General features: G+C 40.1%; 1 protein-coding gene across 1 annotated transcript in view; it reads left to right on the forward strand.

The window, feature by feature from the left end:
• Nucleotides 1-525: 525 nt before the first annotated feature.
• Nucleotides 526-26,813, forward strand: part of APOB (apolipoprotein B) — a 48,136-nt gene continuing 21,848 nt past the window's right edge. The window contains exons 1-20 of the mRNA XM_045011811.1: nucleotides 526-649; nucleotides 2,346-2,381; nucleotides 8,038-8,153; nucleotides 10,595-10,740; nucleotides 13,011-13,164; nucleotides 13,326-13,481; nucleotides 14,703-14,827; nucleotides 14,990-15,075; nucleotides 16,983-17,202; nucleotides 18,675-18,902; nucleotides 19,088-19,205; nucleotides 19,322-19,468; nucleotides 20,931-21,142; nucleotides 21,459-21,696; nucleotides 22,273-22,449; nucleotides 22,803-22,994; nucleotides 24,033-24,200; nucleotides 25,083-25,294; nucleotides 25,939-26,121; nucleotides 26,350-26,471. Of these exons, the coding sequence (XP_044867746.1) occupies nucleotides 583-649; nucleotides 2,346-2,381; nucleotides 8,038-8,153; nucleotides 10,595-10,740; nucleotides 13,011-13,164; nucleotides 13,326-13,481; nucleotides 14,703-14,827; nucleotides 14,990-15,075; nucleotides 16,983-17,202; nucleotides 18,675-18,902; nucleotides 19,088-19,205; nucleotides 19,322-19,468; nucleotides 20,931-21,142; nucleotides 21,459-21,696; nucleotides 22,273-22,449; nucleotides 22,803-22,994; nucleotides 24,033-24,200; nucleotides 25,083-25,294; nucleotides 25,939-26,121; nucleotides 26,350-26,471 (3,103 nt within the window). The 5' untranslated portion in view covers nucleotides 526-582. The remainder of the gene's footprint in view (nucleotides 650-2,345; nucleotides 2,382-8,037; nucleotides 8,154-10,594; nucleotides 10,741-13,010; nucleotides 13,165-13,325; nucleotides 13,482-14,702; nucleotides 14,828-14,989; nucleotides 15,076-16,982; nucleotides 17,203-18,674; nucleotides 18,903-19,087; nucleotides 19,206-19,321; nucleotides 19,469-20,930; nucleotides 21,143-21,458; nucleotides 21,697-22,272; nucleotides 22,450-22,802; nucleotides 22,995-24,032; nucleotides 24,201-25,082; nucleotides 25,295-25,938; nucleotides 26,122-26,349; nucleotides 26,472-26,813) is intronic.

Raw genomic sequence — 26,813 nt, forward strand, 5'->3', positions numbered from 1 at the left:
AAAGGGCATCTGTAATATTGATTGTTCTGCCTCTTCTGGCCACATGACAGCATGTTCACATTAAGTAAAGAGAAGATGCCTAAATTATACAACAATCTAATTACTCTCATGTGTAAGTACCATTCAAGCCTCTCAGCCTCCGTACTAATTCAAAGGTCTGTAGTGCTAACTTTTCTCAGCAGGAATTTACATGATTGACTTTATTTCTTGCTAAAAGGAGGAAATCCCTTTTTGTTGGAATATTATCTTCTGCTGTTAAAACTCAGTTAAAGAAAGAAAAATACAATTGAAGTGGCACAATCATTTACTACAGATAAATGTTCAGTCTTCTGCATTCTGGGGCCTCCGCAGCCCAGGCTGAGCCATCTGCAGAATTGCAAAGAGGATCCAGGACTCTCACCTTTGGACCTTTTGCAATTTGCTCTGAACTTTCTAAACCATTTGGCTCAGCTGCTTGCAACAGACTATATAAATGCAGGTCCAAGTGAGAGGCTCATTCTCTCCCTGAAACTTGGGTAGAGGAGGTGAAGGGAGAAAGGAGAAGAACTGAGGGGACAGCAGCAATAGGGTCCGGTGCTCACCATGGGCCCTCCGCAGCACTGCCAGCTGCTGCTGCTGCTGTTGCTGCTCAGTAGTGATGTTCTCACTCGTAAGTAGCAATTTATATGCCAGGGCTTTTTGCTGGTTTATGTGCAAATCTATTAAAATATCAGGAAGGGGAAAATCTATGGGACAATGAATCACAGAATCAGAGAAGCAAAGGATGGGAAATATGTAATCTATTCCCTTTTTGTGATGTGAGTGTGTCCTAATAGCAGGACCCATATTGAATCCTTACAAGGAAAAGTTGGAAATTTTACCATTTCTCTGGTTTATTTTTAATTTGTTTTACAAGTGTAGTGGTATCATCATCCTTTATTTTTGGCTAGCTGCTTTTCTTTACCATGGTCATTGCTCACCTGCAAGGAGATGTTGTATAGTATTCTGCAGATTTAGTGTGGGTGTTGCTAATACTTTTTACTGCAAGTGTGATGGGATGTGAGTGATAAAACATGATGTGTCTGGTAGGAGGCACAGTATGTGGAATAGCGATTTGTATTAAAAGATGACAGTAGTAATTTTGATTCAGTTCAGTAAAGATACACTTGGTATAATTTGGGGAAAAAATGAATGTGGTGTGGTGGAATTGTAAGATAATTCCCTCCTGGCCTAGGAGTGTCTGTTCAGACTGTTCAATGGAACCGTAGTTTGTAAAATGTTTCGGGATCCTTTAGGAGGATAGAACTATGGGTCCAATCCTTCACCATTGAAATAAATGGGTGTTTAGCAGGATCTGGTCCTATATGCAGGTAATGATAATATTCGCCACCAATGTGCCTTTATTGACTTCACCAGAGTTACACTAAGGATGTATTTGGTCCTATACATTGTTACTAGTATTGTTATTGTTATTAGATTACTTGAAACAAGTTACTTTTTTCCTAATACAAAACAATATGAATCTGATCAGTTAAGTCAAAGAAAAGACCGTGGGCTTTGAATCAGGGCTCATGAAAGAATAAAGGTTCAGTATTCAAACTAACCTTAAGTGAATGCATAACTTTATGTAATCCAAATACTGATTAAATTAAACACATTTTTCAACAAATATGTTTACCTCTGTCATCAATACAGGTGACTCTTACTTATCTACTTTTCACCAGTCCACAAATTTTATAATTCAGACACAAAAATGGAGGTCTCCCCCTGCTTCTTAGTCAAGATTTAATAGCAGAGAGCTGTACAGAGGTCTCATATAGCAAAGCTATCGTTATTTTTACAAAGAAATATTACCGCAGTACAGTTATTAGTCTACTATTCAATATTTTCATTATTTCATAATTTAAAACTAACCTATAGTTTTCAGTGTTGTATAGAAAGTATATTCTGTGATGCATTTGGTCTGTTTGTCATCTATCAGCTGTACTACTTCCCCTATCACAATGCTTTTTTATTATCATATTGTACATTTAGTGCCTGATCATACACCATTAATATCAAGGAGCATTTTGCCACTGAGTTCAGTGATCTGAGGATTGGGCCCTTGCTTGCTAATTCACAAAATTCAGTCATTTGTAATGTGTTTTTAATGCTCAACTTCACCACTTAAGTAGATTGGAATTTTGTCTTTTACCTCAGTGTTTGCAGAATGAAGCCCTTAGTTAATAGTACAAATTAGTGAGGCCCCACTGTGGCTGCATATCCATCTCTGGACTGTGATGCAGAATGTACATATGTATTTCTATTTTATTTGTTTGATATTAATAATTTGTAAAAGCTTTATTTTATGCTTTGCTTTTTTACAGAAGATGGGCCTGAAAGTGGAAATTCAGCTTGCTCAAGTAAGGGTTCTCCCTTTGCATTCCTTTTGCTCTACTATTGTTTTAACTGACTATACCTCCCAAAGTTGAGGGTTTGGGTTTTTTGTCTTCCACTTCCATATATCCTTTCCTTTAAAACAGATATTTACTCAGACAAAACTCCTGTTGACTTCAGGAACTAGAAGGTATCAGGGACTTAGCCCTATGAATTTTAAGACTTTTCATCAGCCTGAATAGCAGTGATCGTGGCTCTGAATTTTAAAAAACTTTCCACAAATAAATATCACATTTATTTGCTTGGTTGATTTTCAAGGCCCCTTATTTTGGAAGTCCCCTTTCTCTAGCTTTGAAGATTTAACAAGGAAATCGTATGCATTTCATTTCAATGTACACTGGTAATCTCACTCCTGATTTACTCCTTTCAGTTATTGCTACACCCAGGGATTTGGCTCAAATACAGAATATGTCAATAACTCTATCAGCTGGGATAATAATTTATTAAACCAACCTAGTCAAGAAACAGGAAATGCTGACTTTATGCACAACCTTTGTAATGAACCCTGGTTGGCCCTGACTGCTTGCTTGGATACAGAATGTTCCGCTGGAGGGTCAGTGTCCAATGAGTTGTTTTGATCTTTGTCCTTGATGAGCTTTTGCTTTTTCTTATTTGACACTGTAGCACCATCTACAGGTGATCAGGATTAATTCATCCATCTGAACCAATTCAGAGATTTTTTTTCTGGGTTTCGCTGTCTATTTCTCAACTTTCTTTTTATTTACTATTTTCATCATTATTTATTCCTTTTATAACAGATAAGCTTCATGTTAAACACTGGAAATGAAGGAGTAGTTGGAGAGAAATTATGTCTCCTAGAATTAGTACAACAGATATCAGTCTTGTGAGAATTGATAAAAGTATACAAACAATTATAATATGGTAGAGTGTAAGGTAGCTGAAGTTTACATGGATAACCTTCAAACTGTTTGTATGACTGTAATTAATATAATTGGCCGATCAGACTAGTTAAATCATTGAGGATGAAGAGAACTATACCATATTAAGTATTTATTGCTATCATATTCATATTTATTAATAAATAAATCAGTGGTGTCTGAAATAAAATACTTGACTCAAGGGGGAAATAGATAAGGCTTACAGACTCTGGAAATCCAAGAAACACCAATTTTTTCATGTTCTGTGTGTGTGTGTGTGTGTATATATATAGTCCTACTGTATTTTCTACTGCATGCATCCAATGAAGTGGGTTTTAGCCCACGAAAGCTTATGCCCAAATAAATGTGTTAGTCTCTAAGGTGCCACAAGTATCCCTAGTTCTTTTCTTAAGGAAAAAAACAGGATTCTTGCAGCAAAATTCTACTCTCATTTACAACCCCAGTGATGTCAGAGTAAACTCTCGTCCAGATACTTAGCTGGTGTAAACTGGCACAGATCAACTTGAACAGATCTATGCTAATTTATACCATCTGAGGATTTGGCTCTCTGATTTGAAATTATTCAGTCCCACTTCCATAGCTTAGTCTGTCTCATATATTCCTCTTTTTAGATGTATAGCTTCCTTTTAAGATCTCTCTCTTTTTTCCTCTAAAGCATAATTCTTGTACCAAAATATAAAAAAAGCAGATAAACTCCTACCAGATTCTACTGAGACATTCCCTGCTGACATGATAAAATGTGCAACAGGAGCGTGGCTGAGACTATAATACACTTCACTGAGCCAAACACAGTGCTGGCATAAAGAGGCAAAACTATTGATTTCACTGGAGTTGTGTATGCTGACTCCAAGAGGAAGTTGACTTTCCTTCCTCCCAAGGAGGATCAGGGTTAGTTTCCAATTCTGCCAGCAGACACAATGGCAATCTGTCAACAGAATTTGGCCCACTATTTCCAGGCCTGCCACTGGAAGATCTCATATCCCTGTGAGACAGTGAACAAAATTCTGCTTTCATTTACATCTATGTAACCTCACTGATTTTTCATTTGATCTGCAAGCATATTCAGTGTGCTGTTCGTGGCAGGGACCAACTTTTTTGTTCTGTGTTATACAGCACTTAGCATAGTGTGGTCCTGGTCCATGACTAGGGCTCCTAGGTGCTACCACAATACAGATAATTAATAATAATAATATTAAAGCTGAATCTCCTTTGCAGGTAGTAGAGACAGATAGGTGAAATCCCCCTGTGTGAAGAGGCCCAGCTAGGGTGACCAGACAGCAAATGTGAAAAATCGGGACAGAGGGTGGGGGGTAATAGGAGCCTATATAAGAAAAAGACCCAAAAGTCAGGACTGTCCCTATAAAATCGGGACGTCTGGTCACCCTAGGCCCAGCACAAGGCCTGTGTGCCACTTAAGTCCTCTGAGCTCTAGGAGAGGCTTCTAAACACATTTCCTCCTGCCTGATATTGTCTCAAGGACTTAAATAGTGCACAGGCCTGATCTGGATCCTGTACACGTCAAAAAAAAATTTTTTTTAAATCCACTAATATAAAAAGGAAGAACTCCAGGGAGTCCATGAACTCAGGTGTGAGTTTGACTCAGAAAAGTATCTCATGTTCCCAGAAACTTTTGGACAGGAGGACGGTTCTTTAGATTCTTGCACAATTACAATTAGGGGTTCTGGTTTGGGGGTTCGTTTTTCTACTCCATTTCCACATTTATTTTTGTAAACGTCAATCGTGTGAAGTTCCTGGACAAATTGGCTCTTATAGTTTTCTTTGAATTGTGACTGAACAAATTTGAGTTGAACTCTGTTGTTAGCAAGGAAGCAAACACCACTTTTAAAGAAACCCAATACAGGCTTTTAAAAAACAATCTAATCTGCATAGAATCATAAAAAGGTGGGGCTGGGAGGGATATTGAGAGGCCATTAAGTCCAGCCCCCTGTGCTGAGGCAGGACCAAGTAAACCTAGATCATCCCTGACATGTGTTTGTCCAATATGTTCTTAAAAGCTTCCAATCTTGGGGATTGCACAACCTCCCTTGGAAACCTACTCCAAAACTTATCTACAGATATAGTTAGAAAGATTTTCCTAATATCTAGCTTAAATCTTCTTTGCTACAGATTAAGCCCCTTTTTTTCTTTTCCTATCTTCAGTGGACATGGAAAACAATTGATCACAGTCCTCTTTACAACAGCTGTTAGCATATTTGAAGACTGTTATCAGGACCTCCCTCAGTTTTCTTTTCTCAAGACTAAACATGCCCAGTTTTCTTAACCTTTTCGTATAGGTCAGGTTTTTAAAACCTTTTCTTATTTTTATTGCTCTCCCCTGGACTCTCTCCAGTTTGTCCACATCATTCTTACAGTATGGTGCCCAGAACTGGATACAGTACTCCAGCTGAGGCTTAACCAGTGCTGAGTAGAGCAGGACAGTTACTTCCCGTGACTTACATACAACACCCTGGAGCGATGTTGGGATTTTTGAAACTGCATCACATAGTTGATTCATTCAATTTGTGATCTATAGTAACCCCCTGATCATTTCCAGTAGTATTACTGGCTAGCCTGTTATTCCCCATTTTGTACCTGTAGTACTTTGCACTTGTCTTTATTGAATTTCCTCTTACTGACTTCAGACCAATTCTCTAATTCCTCAAGGTCATTTTGAATTCTAATCCTGTTTTTCAAAATGCTTGCCACCCCTCCAGTCTTGGTGTCATCTGCACATTTTATAAGCATACTCTCCACTCCATCATCCAAGTCATTAACGAACGTATTTAAGTTTGGAAGGATTTAGATTTAGATTTTTTTCAATTTGACCATACACACAGAAACCAATGAAAAAAATATTCCCATCCATACTATTCTAAATTTACCAATAGGCAAAGTAAGAAAAGAGCTGCTTGAGAATTTATTAGAGTTTAATTTAAGGATATTTACTTTGTATATTCTGACATGTGATGTTGACAATTTGTGTTTTAATGGCTATAAAGCTTTAACTTTTTAAATATCAATATCTAATGTCATTAAATAATTATTGTCTAAACTTCCCCCATTAATTTCCTGTAACAACTGTGAAAATTTAAATTTTTTTTTTAAAATGGCTTAAAATCCATAATTTTGCAAAACTGAAGATTTAAATATATTTTTTAAAATGCTTAAAATAAGTATGTATATTATCCATCAAAATTATAACAAAAATTGATTCTGTCAAACATAAAAATATTGAATAGGGTCAACCCTATGGGACCCACTAGATATGACCTCCCAGTTTGACAGTGAAGCATTGATAACGATTCTTTAAGTATAGTCTTTCAACTAGTTTTGCACCTACCTTATAATAATTTAATCTAGACCACATTTCCCTCATTTGCTTAAGAGAATGTTATCTGGGACTTTATCAAAAGCCTTACTAAAATCAAGATATATCACATCTACTGCTTCTCCCCTATCCTCTAGACCAGTAACCCTGTCAAAGAAGGAAGTTAGGTTGGTTTGGTATGATTTATTGTTGACAAATCCATGCTGGCTATTCCTTATAACCCTATTATTTTCCATGTGCTTATAACTATATTGCTCAAAAAAAACATAATTAAGTATCTTTCCAGGTATTAGTTAGGCTCACTGGTCTATAATTCCCCAAGTCCTTTTTGTTCATCTTTTTAAAGATGGGTACTATGTTAGCCCTTCTCCAGTCCTCTGGGACCTCATCCATCCTCCATGAATTCTCAAACATAATTGATAACAGTTCCAAGTTTTCCTCAAGCTTGGATACATCTAATTTATCTAAATATTCTTTAATCTGTTCTTTCCGTATTTTGGCTTGCATTCATTCCCCTGTGTTAATATTAACTGTGATGAGTATCTCATCACCATTACCCTTTTTAATGAACACTGAAACAAAATAGGCATTAAACACCTCAACCTTCTTGATGTCATGAGTTTTATCTCTCCTTCCTCACTAAGTGGAAGACCTACACTTTCCTTCATCTTTCTCTTTCTCCTAATATATTTAAAGAACCTCTGTTTATTGCCTTTTATGTCCCTTGGTAGGTGTAACTTATTTTGTGCCTTAGCCTTTCTGATTTTGTCCCTACATGCTTATGCTATTCTTTTTACTCCTCCTTAGCAATTCATCCACATTTCCACTTTTTGTAGAATTTCTTTTTTTATTTCCATGACATTAAAGAGCTCCTGATGGAGCCATATTGGCCTTTTACTATTCTTGCTTTCTTTCCTTTGCATAGCTTCATTTATCCCTTACATTTTCTTCTGATGGGGCCTACGTTCCCAACTGTGCTTACCATTGAGTTTAATGGGGAAAAAAATCTGAGATGCATAGACTTTAAAGCCGGAAGGGATCATTATGATCATCTAAGCTGACATATTGCATAATACAAGACAAAGGATCCAATAACTTGTGCATCAAGGCCACAATTTCTGTTTGAATTATAGCACATAATTTGGAAAAACATCCTATCTTGATTTAAAGGCTTCAAGTAATGACAACTCACCATATCCCTTTTACAGATTTATCTTAAAAAAAAATGTATGTACAAAACCAAAGAAGAAATCAGCCATAGGGATATGCTAATATTTCCCTCCTTTCTGGCATTATTTCCAGTTTGCACAATGCTATCTTGGTTTGTATTGTGATGATATAAATAGGCATCGGTCTGTGCTATTCATAAAAATGTATTTGTTTTTCTAATTGCAGAAGATGCAACCAGATTTAAACATCTCAGAAAATACGTTTACAACTATGAAGCAGAAATAGCAAGTGGAGTAAAAGGAACAGCAGATTCACGAAGTGGCTCAAAAATTAACTGCAAGGTAAGGAAAGAGGAAGAAAGAACTGACTACAATCAGAAATAAAAGATAATGGGCAACATGGGGATTAACAATTGGAAACTCCTCCCCCATATTTTCCTACGCTCTCCATCTCCCTTCCCGCTCCATTTTTTATTTAGTGAACGTAGTGCTTGTGAAGTGCACACATTTGACCGCTCTGAAGTCTGAAGCCCTTTATTTTCCGACAGAAAAGGCAGTGGCAAGATTGGCAGAGTTTCTTCACTCCACTCTGCCAATGTACCTCGAACCTGACCTGGCTTTTCTACTTCTAGAGAAGAGATAGCAGAGTTGGTAACTCAGTGCATGGCTCATTCAACATTTGGCTTATCCTCTGAGTCTGCCAATAGAGCCACTCAACGCTTATCCACTAGAGCCTAAACTGAGGTTGCTAATTGCTCAATTGATTTCATGCAGAACACTGAATACTTACCCAGTGATGAAAACTGTCAGTTATCATCTTCCTGGGTCAGGATCTGGTATCCTAGGGGTGAAAGGCTCCATAGGCCATTAGCCTGATAACCTATCCTATTCTCCTTCCAACTTCCTCAAAATATCACATTTCACAATATTACTTCATTAACTGGGTAACTGGGCAAATAGCTTTTGGGTATTACAGTGTTCTGCCCAGCAACTAAATACTCCTCTGTATAATGTTCAAATTTCTTCACAAGTTCTGAAGCCAATGTCAAGACCCACACTGCAGATTGCTTGTTTACAGTGAATATTGCTGGTCTTTGCATCTAGCATGCAGTATGGTGTGGAGCAAATGTTCAGTGTTTTTCATTAATCATCCTCATGCTTGTTCTGCTTGAAATGTACTCACTTTTGGCACATTCCATATGTAAGAAATCTTATAAATTAGTGACCTGATTCTGCTCCAATTAAAGTCAATGGGAGTAAGATCACATGTTATTATCATTACTGTAAGAATACCTATAAATACTCTGGTCATAACATTTCAAATTTCAACATTTTCTGCCAAAAGTTTTTGCAAAAAAATTCCCACTTTTTGACCATCTGTAGTTATAATATTATTTGATTAATAATAATTCTGAACTTTATAATAATGTTGGACCATGTCACACTCACTTTCCTTAGGTAAGTAGTTCTATTGATATCAGTAAGACCAGAATAGAGCCAAGAGGACATGGTCCATTGTGCATATTTTCAGGAGATAATATGCAGTCTCTCTTCTAAGGTCTGTATCTTCAGCTTGTGTAAACAGAACTGGAGAAAGAGCTGGTTGGATATATGGTCCTCCCACCCTGTGGCAAATTTTTAATTTTTTGTAAAAAAAATCTAAATCTGAACTATCCAAACTATTTTAGCCAAAATATTTCTATTCCAGAATGTCACTGTAGTGCCTAGGAGTTGTAGTTTGGGTGCCTTGTGCTCCCATTTTCTTCTACAAGTTGGACTCCCTGGTTGGAATACTCTCCCCTATTGGTGAGGAGAGGCAGTGTATCATGGGACTTAAATGGCCATAATGTATCTGAGGAGACAAAACCTGGCTGGGGAACCCAGTCCTTAGAGGAAAATAGAGATGTGAGGCAACCAAACTACCATTCTCATGAGAAAGAAATATTTTGGGTTTGGAGCATTCATTTTTTCAATGAAAAATCAAAGTTTTCCATGGAAAGCAGACACTTTTTCAATAAAAAAGTAATTCAGTTGAAAACCCAATATTCTGTTGAAAAATAGTTTTAACTAAAAATTCTCTACTAGCAGAAAGTGAGGAACTGGTTCAGATCTAGTTTGGTAAAATCGATGGAGCAGGAGACCTGGGTACTTGTTCCAGGCTTTGCTATTGACTTACTATGTGATCATGGGAAAGTCACAATGTGTCTGTCTCTCAGTTTACCCATCGTTAATATGAGGAATATATTATTAATTATTCGTATGTCCATAGCTCTTAGGGACCCTAGTCATAGACCAGGACCCCTACATCCTAGGTACTCTACAAATCTATATGACCTCTACTCCACCTGGACATTGTAAGATTACTTAAAGCACTCTTCGATCTTCACACAAAAACTGCTATACAAGTGCACGGTGCATACAGTCAGGGCCGGCTCCAGGCACCAGTGAAGGAAGCAGGTGCCTGGGGCAGCCACTAGAAAGGGACAGCAGTCCGTGTGTTGTTGGGGCTGCACGTCCAGGTCTCCGGCAGCAATTTGGTGGCGGGTCCTTCACTCCCTGTCTTCCGCTTCGGCACTTTGGCGGCAGCTCAATCGGGTGAGTTTTTTTTGTTTGTTTCTTTTTCGCCGCTTGGGGTGGCAAAAAAGCTGGAGCTGGCCCTGCACACAGTGTTACTTTAAAAATAAATTTTAAAAAATCTCCTGTATCTTTAAAAATATGAACCACATAGTTCTTCAGGAGTGATAGTAAGAGAAGGAGCAAACATGTGCTGTGTATGTTTTCAGGTTGAGCTGGAGGTCCCACAGCTGTGTAGCTTCATCCTGAAGACAAGCGAATGTACTCTGCGAGAGATGTCTGGTGTGGACGCTGAGGGAAAGACGCTCCTGAAACAGTCAAAGAACTCAGATGACTTTGCCAGAGCCATGGCCCAGTGAGCAAAAACTTACTAGAGCCTTTGCTAACAAACCCGTCCTTATTTAATTTGGGATAGACTATAACTTCACAACCTGCCCTGTCCTTTAGAAGGGGTGGTGTATGGCAGTGCTGTCCAGGGGCGGCTCTAGAAATTCCACCGCCCCAAGCAGGGCGGCGCGCTGCGCCGCTCGTGCCGCTCGCGCCACCCTTCCCCGGTCCTGCGGCCGGGGCAGAAGTGGCTGCGGATGGTCCCGTGGTCCCGCGGCTCCAGTGGAGCATCCGCAGTCATGCCGTGGGAGCTCAAGCGGAGCCGCGGGAAGAGGGGACCCTCCGCAGTCATGCCTGCGGCAGGTCCGCTCGTCCCGGGGCTCCGGTGGACCTCCCGCAGGCATGACTGCGGAAGGTCCACCGGAGCCAAATGCCGCCCTGCCAGAACAATGCCGCCCCACGCGCCTGATTGGCGCGCTGGGGTCTGGAGCCGACCCTGGTGCTGTCCCAGACTTGGGTATGAACTGTGATGCTGAGAGAGCAGGAGGCTGGAGGGAGCTAGTTGCAATTCCTTGATTCAGAGCCACCTGTCTGTGGAACAATTTAGGGCTTCATGGGGACAGTCCTGAATTGTGTCACTGAAAGCCCGAGTGTAGCAGAGCTCAGCTCCCTGTCTCATCCACACTATGGGCAGGTCTACACTACGGGGGAAAGTCAATCTAAGCTACACAATTTGACTTACGTTAGCAACTAAGGTCGATTTAGCTCTTCACTAGGCCTGCTAAATTGAGCCCCGGTGGATCAATTGCTGCAGCATTGATCCACCAGTAAGTGGAGACAAGCCCTCTGACACTGCCTGCTTCCTTCTCTCCTTCATATCAGGAGTGTAGGGAGTGCTGGTGTAGGAGTTAGTGTAGTCCACTCTGAGTTTTCTGCCGGAGGAAAGTTCCCCTGAACATGAGGAATTGTCAAATGGCTGTGTCCAGCCACTTTCAGACTACTTTGCTTGGCTTACACAGCACAAAGTAACATTAGCCCACCTAAGCATACAGCCCAGGCTTCTGCTACTGACCTTTAATGTCCTTCACAACTTAGCTCCTTCCTACACTGGTAATTTATTGTGTCTGTCCCTTCTGGTCCACCAGTGAAACCAGCTTCCATTGCTTGGTTGTCCAGTGATGGAGAATCAACTGCATTGCTTGGTAGTCTGTTCCAATAGTTAATTACCCTTACTTTGAAAACATCACATCTTATTTCCTATCTGAATTTGTCTAAATTCAGCTACCAACCATTGGATTTTGTTATGCATCTGCACACTACATTAAAGAGCAGCAAAGAGTCATGTGGCACCTTATAGACTAACAGATGTTTTGGAGCATGAGCTTTCGTGGGTGAATACCCACTTTGTCGGATGCATGTAGTGGCCACTACAGCAAAGAGTCCTGTGGCACCTTATAGACTAACAGACGTTTTGGAGCATGAGCTTTCGTGGGTGAATACCCACTTTGTCGGATGCATGTAGTGGCCGACGAAGTGGGTATTCACCCACGAAAGCTCATGCTCCAAAACGTCTGTTAGTCTATAAGGTGCCACAGGACTCTTTGCTGCTTTTACAGATCCAGACTAACATGGCTACCCCTCTGATACATTAAAGAGTGCTCTAATGTCAGAAATCTTCTCCCTGTATAGATACTTACAGATCCATCAATTTTACCTTTAGCCTTCTCTACAATAAACTCAATAGACTCAGCTCCTTAATCCTGTCACTATAAATTAGGTTTACCAGACCACAAATCATTCTTGTTGCTCTTCACTGAATGTTCTCAAAGTTTACAACATCTTATTCTTTAAGTGTATACACCAGAATGGAGGTGGTATTAATGGTCAGTAGTCTCCTACTCAGTATTCAAAGAGAAATAATACTAAGTAGAGTCATGGTTGGGGATAGTCTATACAGAATTGGGGGAAAGAACAAAGCAATATAAAATAATATGCAGTGAACCCAAGATCACTATTTCTCATGAAAAAGGGGAAGGGAGAGATGCAGAAACTGGTTCATTAGGGAATATTTTAAATGCTGTTTTAAATTATTTGAAATGTGTGTGTTTGTACAGTCCTTGGCACAATGGAGCCCAATCTTGATTGGGGTTTTGGGGAGTCACATTAATACAAATGAATAATAATAAATAATTCTACATCTAAATATACATGGAGCATTTGGCAATAATCAAGATGGTAAGCTCTTGGCTTGCTTGTTTTTATTTTTGTCTCACATTTACTGTTTTTTTTGGGGGGCAGGTATGAACTGAAATTTAGCACTCAGGATGGGAAGAAGGTCCAGCTGTATTCAGAGAAGGATGAACCAGTGAACATTCTGAACATCAAGAGAGGGATCATCTCAGCACTTATGGTGCCAATGGAAACAGAAGACAATCTAAAAACAATCTCCATGGTAGGAAGCTGAGCAACAGTTAATTTACTTCTTTAACAAATGCAGCAAAACCCACTAAGTGGGCCCTGTCCTGAAGTTCTTACTCAGACAATGGGATTTCAGACTAGACTTGAACTCTTTTGGTAACATGAACAATGATGTTAATTTTTCCTGCTCTCCAGGATACCATATATGGGAAGTGCGACAGTGAAGTTGAAGTCAAGGATAGGAAAGGGAACACAGCATCAGTTATTTCAATTAATAGAAACCTGAAAACCTGCGATAACTTCAATCCCATCAGAGACTATGTCAGCCCAATTGCCCTCATAAAGGGACTGGTAAGTACATCAGGGCATAATGTGATTTAAGAAAGTGCTTCATTATAGTTATTTTAGTTCTTCAGAATCTGACCCTCTGCCTTTGCTTCCTGCCATTAGTGGTAGTCAATGGAAAAATCTGAACTTTGGGAAATGCATATCATCTCAACTTCTTTCACATTGTTCTCACAAATACTGCAATGCGATGTGTTTTTTGGTTTGTTTTTGTTTGTTTTTTAAGAGAATAGTTCAGAATAACTGATTTTATATATATATGTAATCATACTTTCCCATGGGCTTAATACGGTCAGGAGTGAGACACCTTATAAGATCAGGCCCACGGTTTTCTAGATAGCCCATTAAACTTTATTGGCCAAATCTTCCAACATGCATATGCCCATTGCATGTAACCAGCATATGTATGCAAGTAGCTTGATGTGCATGTGCGTGCTGAAGTTTCTGCATGCACCAAGATAAATCCTTTGACAAGCCCCATCCTCAGAGGCACTCAGGGTATTTGTGTGTGCAAGTAGGCTGGGTGCAAACACAAACACACATGCAAACACACACACTGGAAGATTTGGTCCTGGTACCGAATGCTCCTGTGCTTATTCTTTTAATGTTCGTTGCTGATGGAAATCTTTAAACCATTTGTAACTACGTAGTCCATAGGAGGACAGTGAAGTACATACACTGTTAAAGTGTCTAAATTATTCTAACCATTGCAAATTACTTCATAATGATAAGGGCCAGTGCTTAATTTGTGCCAGAGCTGAGCCCGGGCACCTCTAGGCTTGACAGTTCATAGCTCTGGCACCTCAGGGTTTGCTGCATCCATTATGAATGTAAAAAAAAATACTTGAGCCCTAGCACCTAATTGTTTGAGCCCGGACAACTTCTTTCATTACAAATTAAAAACTAATTTGGCCATGTCCTTTCCTGTTGGCTGTAAGGGCTCAGTCCTGCAGTACATTCTCAAGCAAACACCATAATGACTTCACTGATACTTAGGACAAGATATCTTCAGTAGTGTTGGCTGTGAAGAGACTGCAGGATATGGACTGATATATTGGCACCGTTTTTTTTTAGACAAGGCTGTGATTTAATTATTAACTAAACCGCAGCACCACTCCCAATGTGCTGTCACTTTTAATGTTGCAGCTCAGTAAAAATAGCCCTCAGAAATGTGCTTGCTTCACTAAAACAAAATATGCTAAATGTTCCTCAAACTTTGTTTTACAGAACAGTCCACTAGCCACCCTGCTCAGCAGCAGTCAATCCTGTCAGTACACTATAGATTTAAGGAGAAAGCATGTGGCTGAAGTAGACTGCAGAGAAAACCACCTCTTTCTGCCTTCCTCATACAAGTAGGTGGCATGTTATATATCGTTACCCTTCCTTTGTAAATAGTCATAAAGAATGCTAATAGGTCAAATTCTGCCCTGATTTACTGCCCATGGATTCAGTACAACTGAAGCACAACTAATTCAGCCACAACTAAAGGACTGCATTTTTCTGTTATTTACTAGAAATCAGTATGGTATGATGGCACAAGTCACACAGACTCTGAAACTTCTTGAAACCCCCAAAATCAACAGCAGAAACTTTGATGAAGGTAGGTCTGCAGTACTGAAACATGTTTCCATTTCATCGTGGCACATTTCTGGCTTCCCATCTCGGCATGCACTCCTCATAAAACATGTCCACTGACCAAATTAGATTAGCTTTGTTAAGAAATGCCTAACCACCTACAATAAAAAAAGCAGCATATCACCTTCAGGAAATAGCAATGGTGTGTATTCACCTATATGTGAAATAATTCTAGATATTGGGAGACAAATGCACTGTTCAGCTACATCAGTGCCTATATAAAACTTCATAAAGATCCTGTTATTTAAACAGGAAGGATGCTTCAAGGAGTCAGAAACTGAAATGTCTCTGCGATGGCCTGCCCTTGTGGGCAGTGTTGCCTAGTGGTCAGGGTTTAGGCCCTTAGATATGCAGGGTGTGGGGCGGGGTGTAGGGGAGCCTGGGACCTCCCACTCCACCAGGCTCCAGCTCAGGGCCCTGTGAGGGCTATCAAAGGTCTGACATCCAGGAAATCCTTAAGGCTGCCCTCCCTAGGCAACTTCCTACCACCCCACTGTGGTTGAAAGTTTGAAGTCTGTGACAAGAAGGTGTGAAGGGGGTCAGCTCACCACTGGGCACTGCCTCATGGCCGTGCTTTGCACAGCAGTGCTCTCTCTCTCTCTCAGGGCAGCAGCTGCCTCCGCCTGTGACTTGGCTCCCTCGCCAGGTCAGTCCCCAGTCCCTCGCCAGTCAGGGTAGTCTGTACCCGTGGGGTACAAAAGGGGTGGAACAAAGACCCCAACTCATGACCCTCGAAAATGGAAGAGGACCATAAAGTTCTAAGGGGTGTGACTAGGGGTGTGCACTGCAGGTATATTTGGGCCTGCTAAGGAGGAGGAGGTGGGAATGGGGGAATGGAGAACAGGGACACAGGCAAGGCTCTGCGGCGTCAGAGCCGGGAAGGGGGGACGCGGGGTAAAGGCTCTGCGGCGTCAGAGCCGGGAAGGGGGGACGCGGGGTAAAGGCTCTGCAGCGTCGGAGCCGGGAAGGGGGGACGCGGGGTAAAGGCTCTGCGGCGTCGGAGCCGGGAAGGGGGACGCGGGGTAAAGGCTCTGCGGCGTCGGAGCCGGGACGGGGGACATGGGGTAAAGGCTCTGCGGCGTCGGAGCCGGGAAGGGGGACGCGGGGTAAAGGCTCTGCATCGTCAGAGCCAGGAAGGGGGGACGCGGGGTAAAGGCTCTGTGGCGTCAGAGCCAGGAAGGGGGGACGCGGGATAAAGGCTCTGCGGCGTCAGAGCCGGGAAGGGGGGACGCGGGGTAAAGGCTCTGCGGCGTCGGAGCCGGGAAGGGGGGACGCGGGGTAAAGGCTCTGCGGCGTCGGAGCCGGGAAGGGGGACGCGGGGTAAAGGCTCTGCGGCGTCGGAGCCGGGAAGGGGGACGCGGGGTAAAGGCTCTGCGGCGTCGGAGCCGGGAAGGGGGACGCGGGGTAAAGGCTCTGCGGCGTCGGAGCCGGGAAGGGAACATTAGGAAACAGACTCTGCCAGTGTGTAGAGCTATGAATATGCTTGCTTGGAACGAACCCCAATAAACACTGCATTGCCTGCACTTCAGACTTCTGGTCTTCTGCTTTCTGTCTGCATGACAAGAACCAGGGGAGAAGGTGAAGGGAAAGCCCTCTAACAGTCTTCCCTTCCCTCAGGAAGTTGTTGTTGGGAGAGTTCCTGCCTTCCCTCAGCCCTTTCCTCAGAAGCTGCAAGTTTCAGGTTGATTGTCTTCCCTGATCTGCCACCAGTGAGCAGTTCTGCTCCCTTTTAACTCCTCCTCCAGTCTGTTCGTGTCTTGCAAGTGTGGCAGGCCGGGGCTCGCTGAGCTGCTTTGGGCTCCTGGCTGCCTGGTGTGGGGTTTGTAGATCACAGTCCTTACCGAAAGAAATAATGCTTTTCCTGTTTGTTAGATAAACTGGAAAAGAAAAGACTTTCCTTGGAAAGTGCTGATACCAAATCCCTCCGGCACGGAGATGCTGTGCTGAAGGTCCTCCAGGAACTGCAGAAGTTGTCAGCCTCCCAGCAGAACCAGCAGAGAGCAAGTCTTTTTTACAAATTTGTAACTGGACTTAGAGGCTTACACAATGACACTCTAAGGTCTCTTGTACTGAAGATGATGGAGACCTCAAGGTAATGTATAAAAAGTGTAGCTCTCACATTGTGTAAACACAAAGCCTGGCAATGTTGAATCAAATTTAATTCCAGAGGTGATGTTCTCCTGTAAACAGTTTTAATCATAGCCTAAAGTAATATCTTAAATGCTGTAATAGCTGGACATTGAGAAAGACCGCTAAAAGTATGTTTGAGGGAGAGACAGAAAGCTATTTAAATGTTATCCCACAAACAAACAAGTCCAGTGTGGTAATAATTTACTTCAACAGGTTTATTCTTACCTTCCACAAGATAGTAATATTTTTCATTTGCTCATTAACTGTTACTTTGATATATATAAATGCTAGTATATTTTGAGGGGAGGGGACTCCTAAGTGTAAATCGCACTGCTCAGTATTATATGGGATCAAATCCAGAACTTGTACTAATTCTCCCTTAAATGGTCATGTAATAAATGCTGCACAACAGCATAATAAGCCTTTATCACAGATGTCAGCGGTCGCCCTGTGACTCCTCCCCTCCGCTCCCCCACGAATAGGTTACTACTATGAGATAAATCTGGATTAGACCTTGGGTAGGCTATTCAGGGAATGGATGTGTTAACATGCACTGATTGCAAGCCCTGGCACCAGGTGCTACCACTACCAAATCTCCAGTTGTGGAGAGCAAATTTTTGGAGGTCCAGGAGTGGGGCACAAATCTACTGCTCCACCATTTCCCTCCTGGCTGCATTTTATTCCATTACACATAGGCAGAAAAAAAGCAGCTTCCGTTTAACTCATGTTACACTGTCTGAGGATTGTGATTGGTTTGTGGATGTGCGGAGGGCGAGATGGTTCAAGAGAGAAACATGTGACTACATGTCTTGGTTGTTCTGTGCCTAGCACAATGAGTTCCTGGGACACGATTTGGGCTCCTAAGTGCTACAATAATACAAACAATGAATAGTAATAACAGTTCATAGCTGGTTATGATATTAGCATAATTTGTAAAAATAATACAATTTTAACTGATTTTAATGGCCAATCGTGTGATATATTTTGAGACACACAGAGATAAATGGATATATCACTCGCACTAGAACACATACAAATCTGGATACAGTCACAGAATACATAGGTATAAAAGATATTGATGAGATGGAGAAGGATACGCCTGAACCAAAACCCCAGTTCCAAACCCTCCTCTGGACTTTGTGGAAGTTTGGATCTAGATTTGAACTTCAGGTTTTGGACTAGTCTCTACAGAGGACCTGACTGGAAAACTCTGACTCTGAGCCACTCCAGATTTCACAAAGTTCTGATTTGTGATTTGAATCTCAAATCTGAATTTCATGACTCCATAGAGACCTAAAAACATTTCTGTCGTAGAAAATATCTATCTTTATTTGACTATAGTTTTAACACACTGGCTGCACATTTCTTTCTAATATGCAACATGGACATATACTCAAGAACATTGGACTAATGTCAATAATCTTTCTCTTTCAGTTCCATCACAGTGCAGGGTCTGATTCAGTGCGGTACCCCAGATTGCATGGGTTCTATACTTCAAATAATAAGAACTGGAAATGTTGATCCTCTGGTGGCGGACGCAGTCACATACAGCCTTGGACTCCTGCCTTTTCCATGTACCAAAAGAATACGGGAAATTCTTAACATGGCCCAGTATCAGCAAAGTCGAGCTACTTTTTATGCTTTAAGCCATGCTGTTACCAAGTGAGTATATGTACATATACGTGTACAGAAAAAAAATGTTAGGACAAACTCTGAAACAATCATTATTTGGAGATTTAATCATTCAGATGATTATGTTTGTGCAAATTGACTTAGAAAAGGATTCCCTACACACACCTAAGTAAGGTGTTTCTAATGGTTTTTGGTTCATTTCTGTCTTCCCTTAGTTTCTACGAGGACAAGAAAACTGTGACACAGGAAATAATGGATGTTGCAAACTTTATGGAGTCAATGATTGGCAATGAGTGCTCTGGGAATGACGAGTTAACCTACCTCACACTTAGGGTATTTTAATTTGCCTCTCTCTTTATATGATCTATTATTTTAAAATCACAGCATGCAGTATAACATTCTTATTGATTGGGGAAATATATGTATTGCCTTGTTTTCATAATTCACAGGCTATTGGAAACATGGGCAAGGCAATGGAGGTTGCTAATCCAAACCTGAAATCTGCTCTGAAGACATGTATCAAAAGTGAAGTTCCATCAATTTCTGTTCAGAAAGCAGCCATCCAGGCACTGAGAAGAATGACTATTACTGATGAGGTAAATCAATCTTGTATAGTTCTAGCTCATCTCAGTTGTATGCTTCTAGTTAATGGTTAAATAAAGCAGGCTTTCTCCATCCATGAATATTTTATGCTATTTCCCCATTATCTATTCCCCAGCCTTTCTTTAGAACTCCTTCCTTGATTTTACCGGGGCTGATACTCCTCTCACAGCAGCATTCTCAATGGGCCAGATCTTTAGCATGTGTGAATTTGCATAGCTCCATTGTTTTGCACCTGCTTTACACAGGTTTAATTATGTGAAAGGAGAATTGGATATGTCCATTGCTATTGGATGGTGTCTTCAATGAAGTAATTACAATGAGGATGTGGCCCAGTGACTTCAAGAGCATTACCTCTGATTTACACAGGTTTAATTACAGTCAGAGGAGAAGAATCAGGCTCATTGCTTTTACTGGGTGGATATTTGTTCTGGTAGTGTTGCCTAGTGGGTAATTCACTAGACAAACACCTAGGTTCTATTTCTGGTTCTACCACTGGCCTTCTGGGTGACCTTGGGCAAGTCAGCCTCTCTGTGCCTCATTTTCTCTATCTCTACAATGGGGATAATGGTACTGACCTCCTTTGTAAAGTGCTTTGAGATCTATAGATGAAAAGCACTGTATAAGAGCTAGATATTATTTGTATTTGCACTACAGCAGCATCAGATTTGTTTAACCTACACGGGTTGCATCACGCTAGACAGAAATGTAGAAAAAGCCAGTTCCATCTCCAAAGAGCTTACAGGACCTTTTTTCACATTTTAAATAGTTGTTAAGATGTTGTACATCACCCCAAACATTTCAGGGAATACAACAAAGAGTCCTGTGGCAACTTGTATTCACCCATGAAAGCTTATGCTCCAGTACTTCTGTTAGTCTATAAGGTGCCACAGGACTCTTTGTCACTTTTTACAGATCCAGACTAACACGGCTACCCCTCTGATACATTTCAGGGAATGTTTTTTTTTGTGTACTATGAAGGTGAAGTAATCAGAATTACTATGCGATATATATGAAATAAGTAGAGCTGGTTGGGAAATGATTTATTTTTCCCTAAGAAAAATGTCAAGCAAAAAACCTTTTCATTTTTCATCTAAAGTTTTCTTCAGAAGTGTTTGGCCTTTTGTTGACAAAATAAAAACTGAAAATGTTTTGGTTTTCAACAACCAACAAACAACAGTTTTCATTTTCAGTTGCCAGAAACCAAAATGAATTTCAGTTTTGACAAAAGCAGATTTTGTTAATGAAAATTTCCATCAAAAAAGTTTTAATGATATTTTTTTACCAGTCCTAGAAATAAGTAGCTTCCCTGCTCTATAACTCCAGTAAAGTTGCAACAAGATTACACAGGTGTGATTAAGGGAATCATTTGACCCAACATGTTCCAATCAGACACTGGCAATATCATCTGCTAGCCAGATTATCAGTGCACTAATGTACCTTTCATTGTTGGTACAGGACCGTACTGTGCTTCTGAAAGCTTTCCAAAATGCCGATGCTCCAGTTGATAAACGTCTGGCAGCCTATCTCATGCTGATGAAAGGTCCTTCTGCATCCGATCTCAACAAGATCACTAGAGCGCTCCTAAGGGACAAAAGTGAACAAGTGAAAAGCTTTGTTGCTACCCACATTGCCAACATCTTGGACTCTGAGGAAGTAGGCATCGAAGAGTAAGTACAATTAAATTGTACGTTGTTGACATAGGAACGAAGTTCTAAGCCTAATTGGAATGGTGAACTGAAATAGCCTCAGTTAAACAATTTAAAGTCAGAGAGCCAGATAATCAGCTGGTATAAATTGGTGGCTTCAATACAGATATGCCCACTGAGGTTCTGGCTCTTACCCTTGCTTTTTCTACATGAACAAGTGCAGAGCATTCACTAAATACAATCAAGACAAGTGGCAGAAGAAATCATTATTGTTTGAAGACTAGCTGATTTCTGGAATGTTTACTAACTGTATTCCAATTAATTTCCTTTTTCTTAGTCTTAAAAACAAAGTAGAAGAAGCTCTTAAAGGATCTCAGATTCCAGCAGCCAATGACTTCAGAAAGTTTTCACAAAATTATCAGATTTCCAAACGTATTTCCCTGCCCGGGAATGATCCTGTCTCAGCCAAAATAGAAGGAAATCTGATATTCGATCCAAACACCTACATTCCTAAAGAAACCATGCTAAAAACTACTCTGCAGTTGTATGGACTTAGCCCAATGGATATCTTTGAGGTACAACAGATGTCAAATCATTACATTATTATTCAGTATTTACATATTTTCTTTCTGTTTGCTCATACTGACTTGCAGTGACTAAATATATTAGTTTTACAAGCACCAAGATCCAAATCTAAACCCCACTGATGTTAAAAGGAGCCCTGCCATTGACATCAATGGGCTTTGGAGCAGACTGGCCCTTTCTTGGCACTCATTACCACTGTGAGCATTTCAGGCTTAGGTTGAGTCATTCAAGATCTCATTAAGCATAAAATTCACCCCTATGCAAAAGCCCCACTTGAAGTGCATGCACCCTAATGTCACACTTGAGCACTCATATTAGGGTTTAGAAGGGATGTAAGCAATTCATAGGTCTTATGCTGATGCTCTGCAAGGGGGTGAATTTCACCCAAAGAGAGATCAAACGCTCTGCTCCCCAGCTGCAGGCATGTGCCTTCTCTAAAGCTTTCTGTCATTGCAGTTTACATTTTAAAATGTACCATTTTTTTCCACCAGAGAGTCTCTTTGCTGTAAAACTCCCTAGAAGCAGGGAATCTGTCTCAGTCATTACATTGTCTTGTTGTGTTTCAGATTGGCATGGATGGGAAGAGTTTCGAGCCAATGCTAGAAGCATTGTTTGGGCAGAAAGGGTTCTTTCCCGACAGTGCCAGTAAGGCTTTGTACTGGGTTGACGGCAGAGTTCCAGAGCATGTCTCCAAGGCGCTCTTTGACTATTTTGGTTACTCCAAGGATGACAGACAGGAACAGGTATACTTTCAGACTTTTCTTTAGACAGTGTTTTATAAATATTTTGCACACGCATTCATCTGTGTTCAGTACTTTCCGGCATGTGTAACGTATTGTATATCTGGAGCATTGCCCTCTCGTGGTTAATTTACAGAAGATAAAATCCCTAGTTACACCTAACTAAAGGTGATTTTCCTTTATTGAATTCCGTAGAATCCTTTCTTTTAGGAACCAAAGTTCCAGAGTTCTGTCTCCAATAAGGGTATCTGTGCAGATCAGCTGGTAGCCATTATGTAATTGTACTGGGTGTATCAAATTCTCAGACTTGTTACAAGGGGATTTTATTTTGTGGTACTTTTTGATTGAATTCTCAGGATGTGATGAAAGGAATAATGCTGAACTTTGAAAAACTGATAAAAGAAATGGGAAACAATGAAGCTCCTGAAGGTAGGGCCTACCTCCGAATCCTGGGAGAAGAACTTGGGTACATGAAACTCAACGATCTCAACATACTGGGAAATCTGATTATAAAGAGCATTAAAACTCTGCAGGCCATTCCAGAGAAGGTATGTTTCTGAAGTGCAGAATGAAAATATTTCACATTAGGTTTTTCTATCGGATATTTTTATATTTATCTTCCAAATAAAGCACAGATATTTGAATGGAGTACTAGTCACTTAAAAAGAAAATTACTTAAAATGTAGTGTCAAAATTTAGCCAAAAAAAAGACAAAGGCCCTATCCCCAAAGTTATTTAGGTGCCTAACTTCCATTGAAACAAATCCATCTAATGGGAATTAGGTATCTAGATACCTTTGAGAATCTGGACCTAAAATAATTGTGCATCTCGACAACAGAAGAATGTGAGATTCATGATAATGTCTTCAATACATGATTATCTCCGTATCTTTATTCCATTTGATTTCACATGCTGTGGATCTAATCCACCAATGAGATTCACGCAGAGTCCCAGAGAAGCCAGTGGGGGTCTGCTGAGACACAAGGATGCACCTATTGACTCCAAAAGGATCCCATTGCAGGATTGAGACCAACATGGGAGTAATCCCTAAAATTTTAATGTTTGTCCATGTGCTATATTGCTAAAGTGTTAATGAAGGTAGAATGTACAGGAATATTTTAAAATGTTTTATAATATTGAAAAGGAAAGGAAATGTATTGCACTTTAGGGATATTGGGTGAAATCCTGCCCCCATTGAAGTCAGTGGGAGTTTTACCGTTGACTTCAGTGATGCCAGGATTTCACCCTTCTACCTAATCTGACCCACCTAGGTAATTATATTACACCTATCACCATGTAATCAGATGGCCACTATTGTTTCCTCAGATTTAGGTGAAGAAATTATATTTATTTTTCTTAAAAGTCGGATTTTGACAAATGTTCTTTGTGAATATTTTTACTTGTGCCTCATAAATTAATATTTTTGTGCCATCTTGGTCTCTATACTGTATAAGAATTATAGTCTTAGATTATGTGATTATGATTAAAGGATATTTTAAAAGGTCCTTTATACCTCATCTTAGGATTCATTTTAATGTTACAAAGCCTACATTAAAGTGTTTAATGTTTCCTTATTTGATTCACAGATTGTGCAGGCCTTTTCTAAAGGTACAGAGGGTGACTTATTTGTTCACTACATCTTTATGGACAATGAATTTGAGCTCCCAACCGGAGCAGGATTGCAGCTCCAAGTTGCTTTCTCTGGAATTGCAACTCCTGGAGCCAAGGCTGGGGTGAAGATTCAACCAAAGAATGTGAGTCTTAATTCCTGTCATGATATTATATCCCCCTAACAAGTGTGCCATCTCCTTTGGGAATAAAGCAGAGATATCGCAATTTGTCAAAGACAATACAGAATATTCCAGAAACAAAGATTAAATTATTAATTACAATGCTTCCAGGTTGTCATTGGGTGAGGGCAATATTAAACTAACAAATTGAACAAAACAAATATTAAAATATACCTGAGTTTTATATAGCTATCTAAGATTATTCATCCAAATTAACCCAAGTTAGCATACTAACTTTCCTGAAATCCTGAGTCACCAGGAATAGGTTTGGAACAAAATCTCCAGTCCAAACACCTCTGAAATTTGGGGCTGTAAATTTTTGAATCTGCATCCAGATTTTGCATCTGGCCTCTATTTTGGTAATCAACCAAATTAAAACCTTGAGCCTGAGTGCTCTTATACATTGGGAAAGTTTAGCTAGATCTTTGGACCCATTCCTATTTGTCAAACCTCTTACTCACTGGAGCTTAGTATAATCCTCCCACTGTGGAAAAGTCTCTTCTGACAGGATTTAAATTGCATGAGGCTCTCCAAACAGCCAATTTTTATTCCAAGTATCTCTGCAGGTGGAACAGCTTCAACTATAAAGCAAGTTCATTGTCCCTGAGTTATCTCCCCCCCATATTTCCTGCCCCACAAATATCACTTCCTTTTTCCTTCAGATTCTATAGTGTGTCTTAGTGACCAAACTTTACTGAATAACAAGATTAATTTGATAAATTAACCTACCAATATCTAGATCTAGTCCATCAATAAGAATGAGAACACTACTCTTACATTGATATTATCAGAACTAAATGATGTTCTTTGGGGAATGAAATATATCATTTTGTCTTTTTCCCATAGATGCAAGCAGACCTGGTCATTAAACCCTCAATGGCAATTGAGTTTATAACTCATGTGGGAGCAAACATCCCAGCATTTGCTAGAAGCGGCGTGCAGATGATCTCCAAAATATACCATGAGTCTGGAATAGAAGCCCGAGTTGGTTTGAGAGCCGGACAATTAAAACTCAGCATCCCTGCTCCAAAGACCCCTACCAAGCTCTTCAGCTTCAGGTGTTTGAACCTGGATAAGAATATTTGCTCTTTCAAGATTGCATCCTCCTTTCTCTCTTGCTTTTTTGCTTCTGAATGATAAATATTGTACTGGATTTTATTTTGATGGTGGTTGGCTTTTTTGTTTTTGTTTTGGATTTCTTTCTTTATTTGTTTGTTTGTTTTTTGCTATTCTGGAAAATGACTGCTACTGTAAAGCTAGGATAACTTCCTTCTCGGTGTAACGTAGTAGTCAGAGCAGACTAGGGCCTGGGAGTAAGGCCTGAAAGATTCCTGAATTTGTTACTCACTTTCATAATATTTGCCTGTTTATGCTTCAATTTCCCCTTTTATAAAATGTTGGCAATAACAATGCAAATCTATGTGATAGGGTGATACTTAATTATCATAATCACTTTGAGATTCTAAGATGAAAGGATCTGTATGCATGCAGGTTATTTATTATATAATAATTATTAATGCATAATTTTATCATTTTCTCACTACTTGCTACTTCCAACGCTTTCTGTTACTTAAGCTTGTAATAGGTATATTTTTTCAGAAGGTTTTCACTTGAAAAGTAATCTCATAAATAGGATTTATCAAATAACAGTAATATTTAGATACATGTCTTGAGAGTAACTAGACTTATTTTTCTTTTCCAGTAACACATTATATTTGGTCTCTCCAACCAAAACTGAAGTGATTCCACCTCTGATTGAGAACAGAGAGTCGTGGACGTCTTGCAAACCTTTCTTCGTTGGTCTAAATTACTGTACTAAAGTAGCTTACTCTAATGCCAGCTACACAGATGCAGCACCATACTACCCACTGACTGGAGAAAGCAGGTCAGTCGTGTCATCCTTGACTGTATCTATTTTTTGTCTACCCCACAAAAGTCAACCATCCCTATTATGGCTGCAGTACATACTGCTTTTTTTTCATGTACTTTAATAAAAGACAGGCAGGATCAGCTCAGAAACAAGATGGTTGGGAACTGACGTGATTTTTACCATTTGCTATACTAATTGGATTTGTTAGTTACTAATATAGGTGACCTTTTCCCCATTCTTTAGGATTGAAATTGAAATACAGCCTACAGGATCAGTACAGGAATACTCTGCAAGTGCTAACTATGAGCTACAGAGAGAGGAAAATGGCCTGGTAGACACTTTGAAATTTACCACTGAGGCAAAAGGTAAGAATCTAAAGAACAATCAGACTTAGCTCATCTTTGAATTGTGACAATGCCATGAAAAAAAATCAGATTAACAAAATTAGGATTGCTATTTACAACCTACAATACAAAACAATCTTTGTACCCAAACTTGCAAACGTGTGTCCTCAGTTTTATGTACATGAGTAGTTCCAGTGCACAGGTGTTATAAAGGACCATAGCTATGTTTTGTATCTCAAAATGTTTTGCTATGTTAAATAATAAAATTACCTTGATACATGAAAGCAATAAAGAAGGGAAATTATGAGGCACCATATAAGCAAGAGGAAAGATACATTGTTAGGTGAAATATGAAAATAAATG

Source organism: Mauremys mutica, chromosome 3, assembly GCF_020497125.1.
Source record: "Mauremys mutica isolate MM-2020 ecotype Southern chromosome 3, ASM2049712v1, whole genome shotgun sequence".
NCBI classification, from domain to species: domain Eukaryota; kingdom Metazoa; phylum Chordata; order Testudines; family Geoemydidae; genus Mauremys; species Mauremys mutica.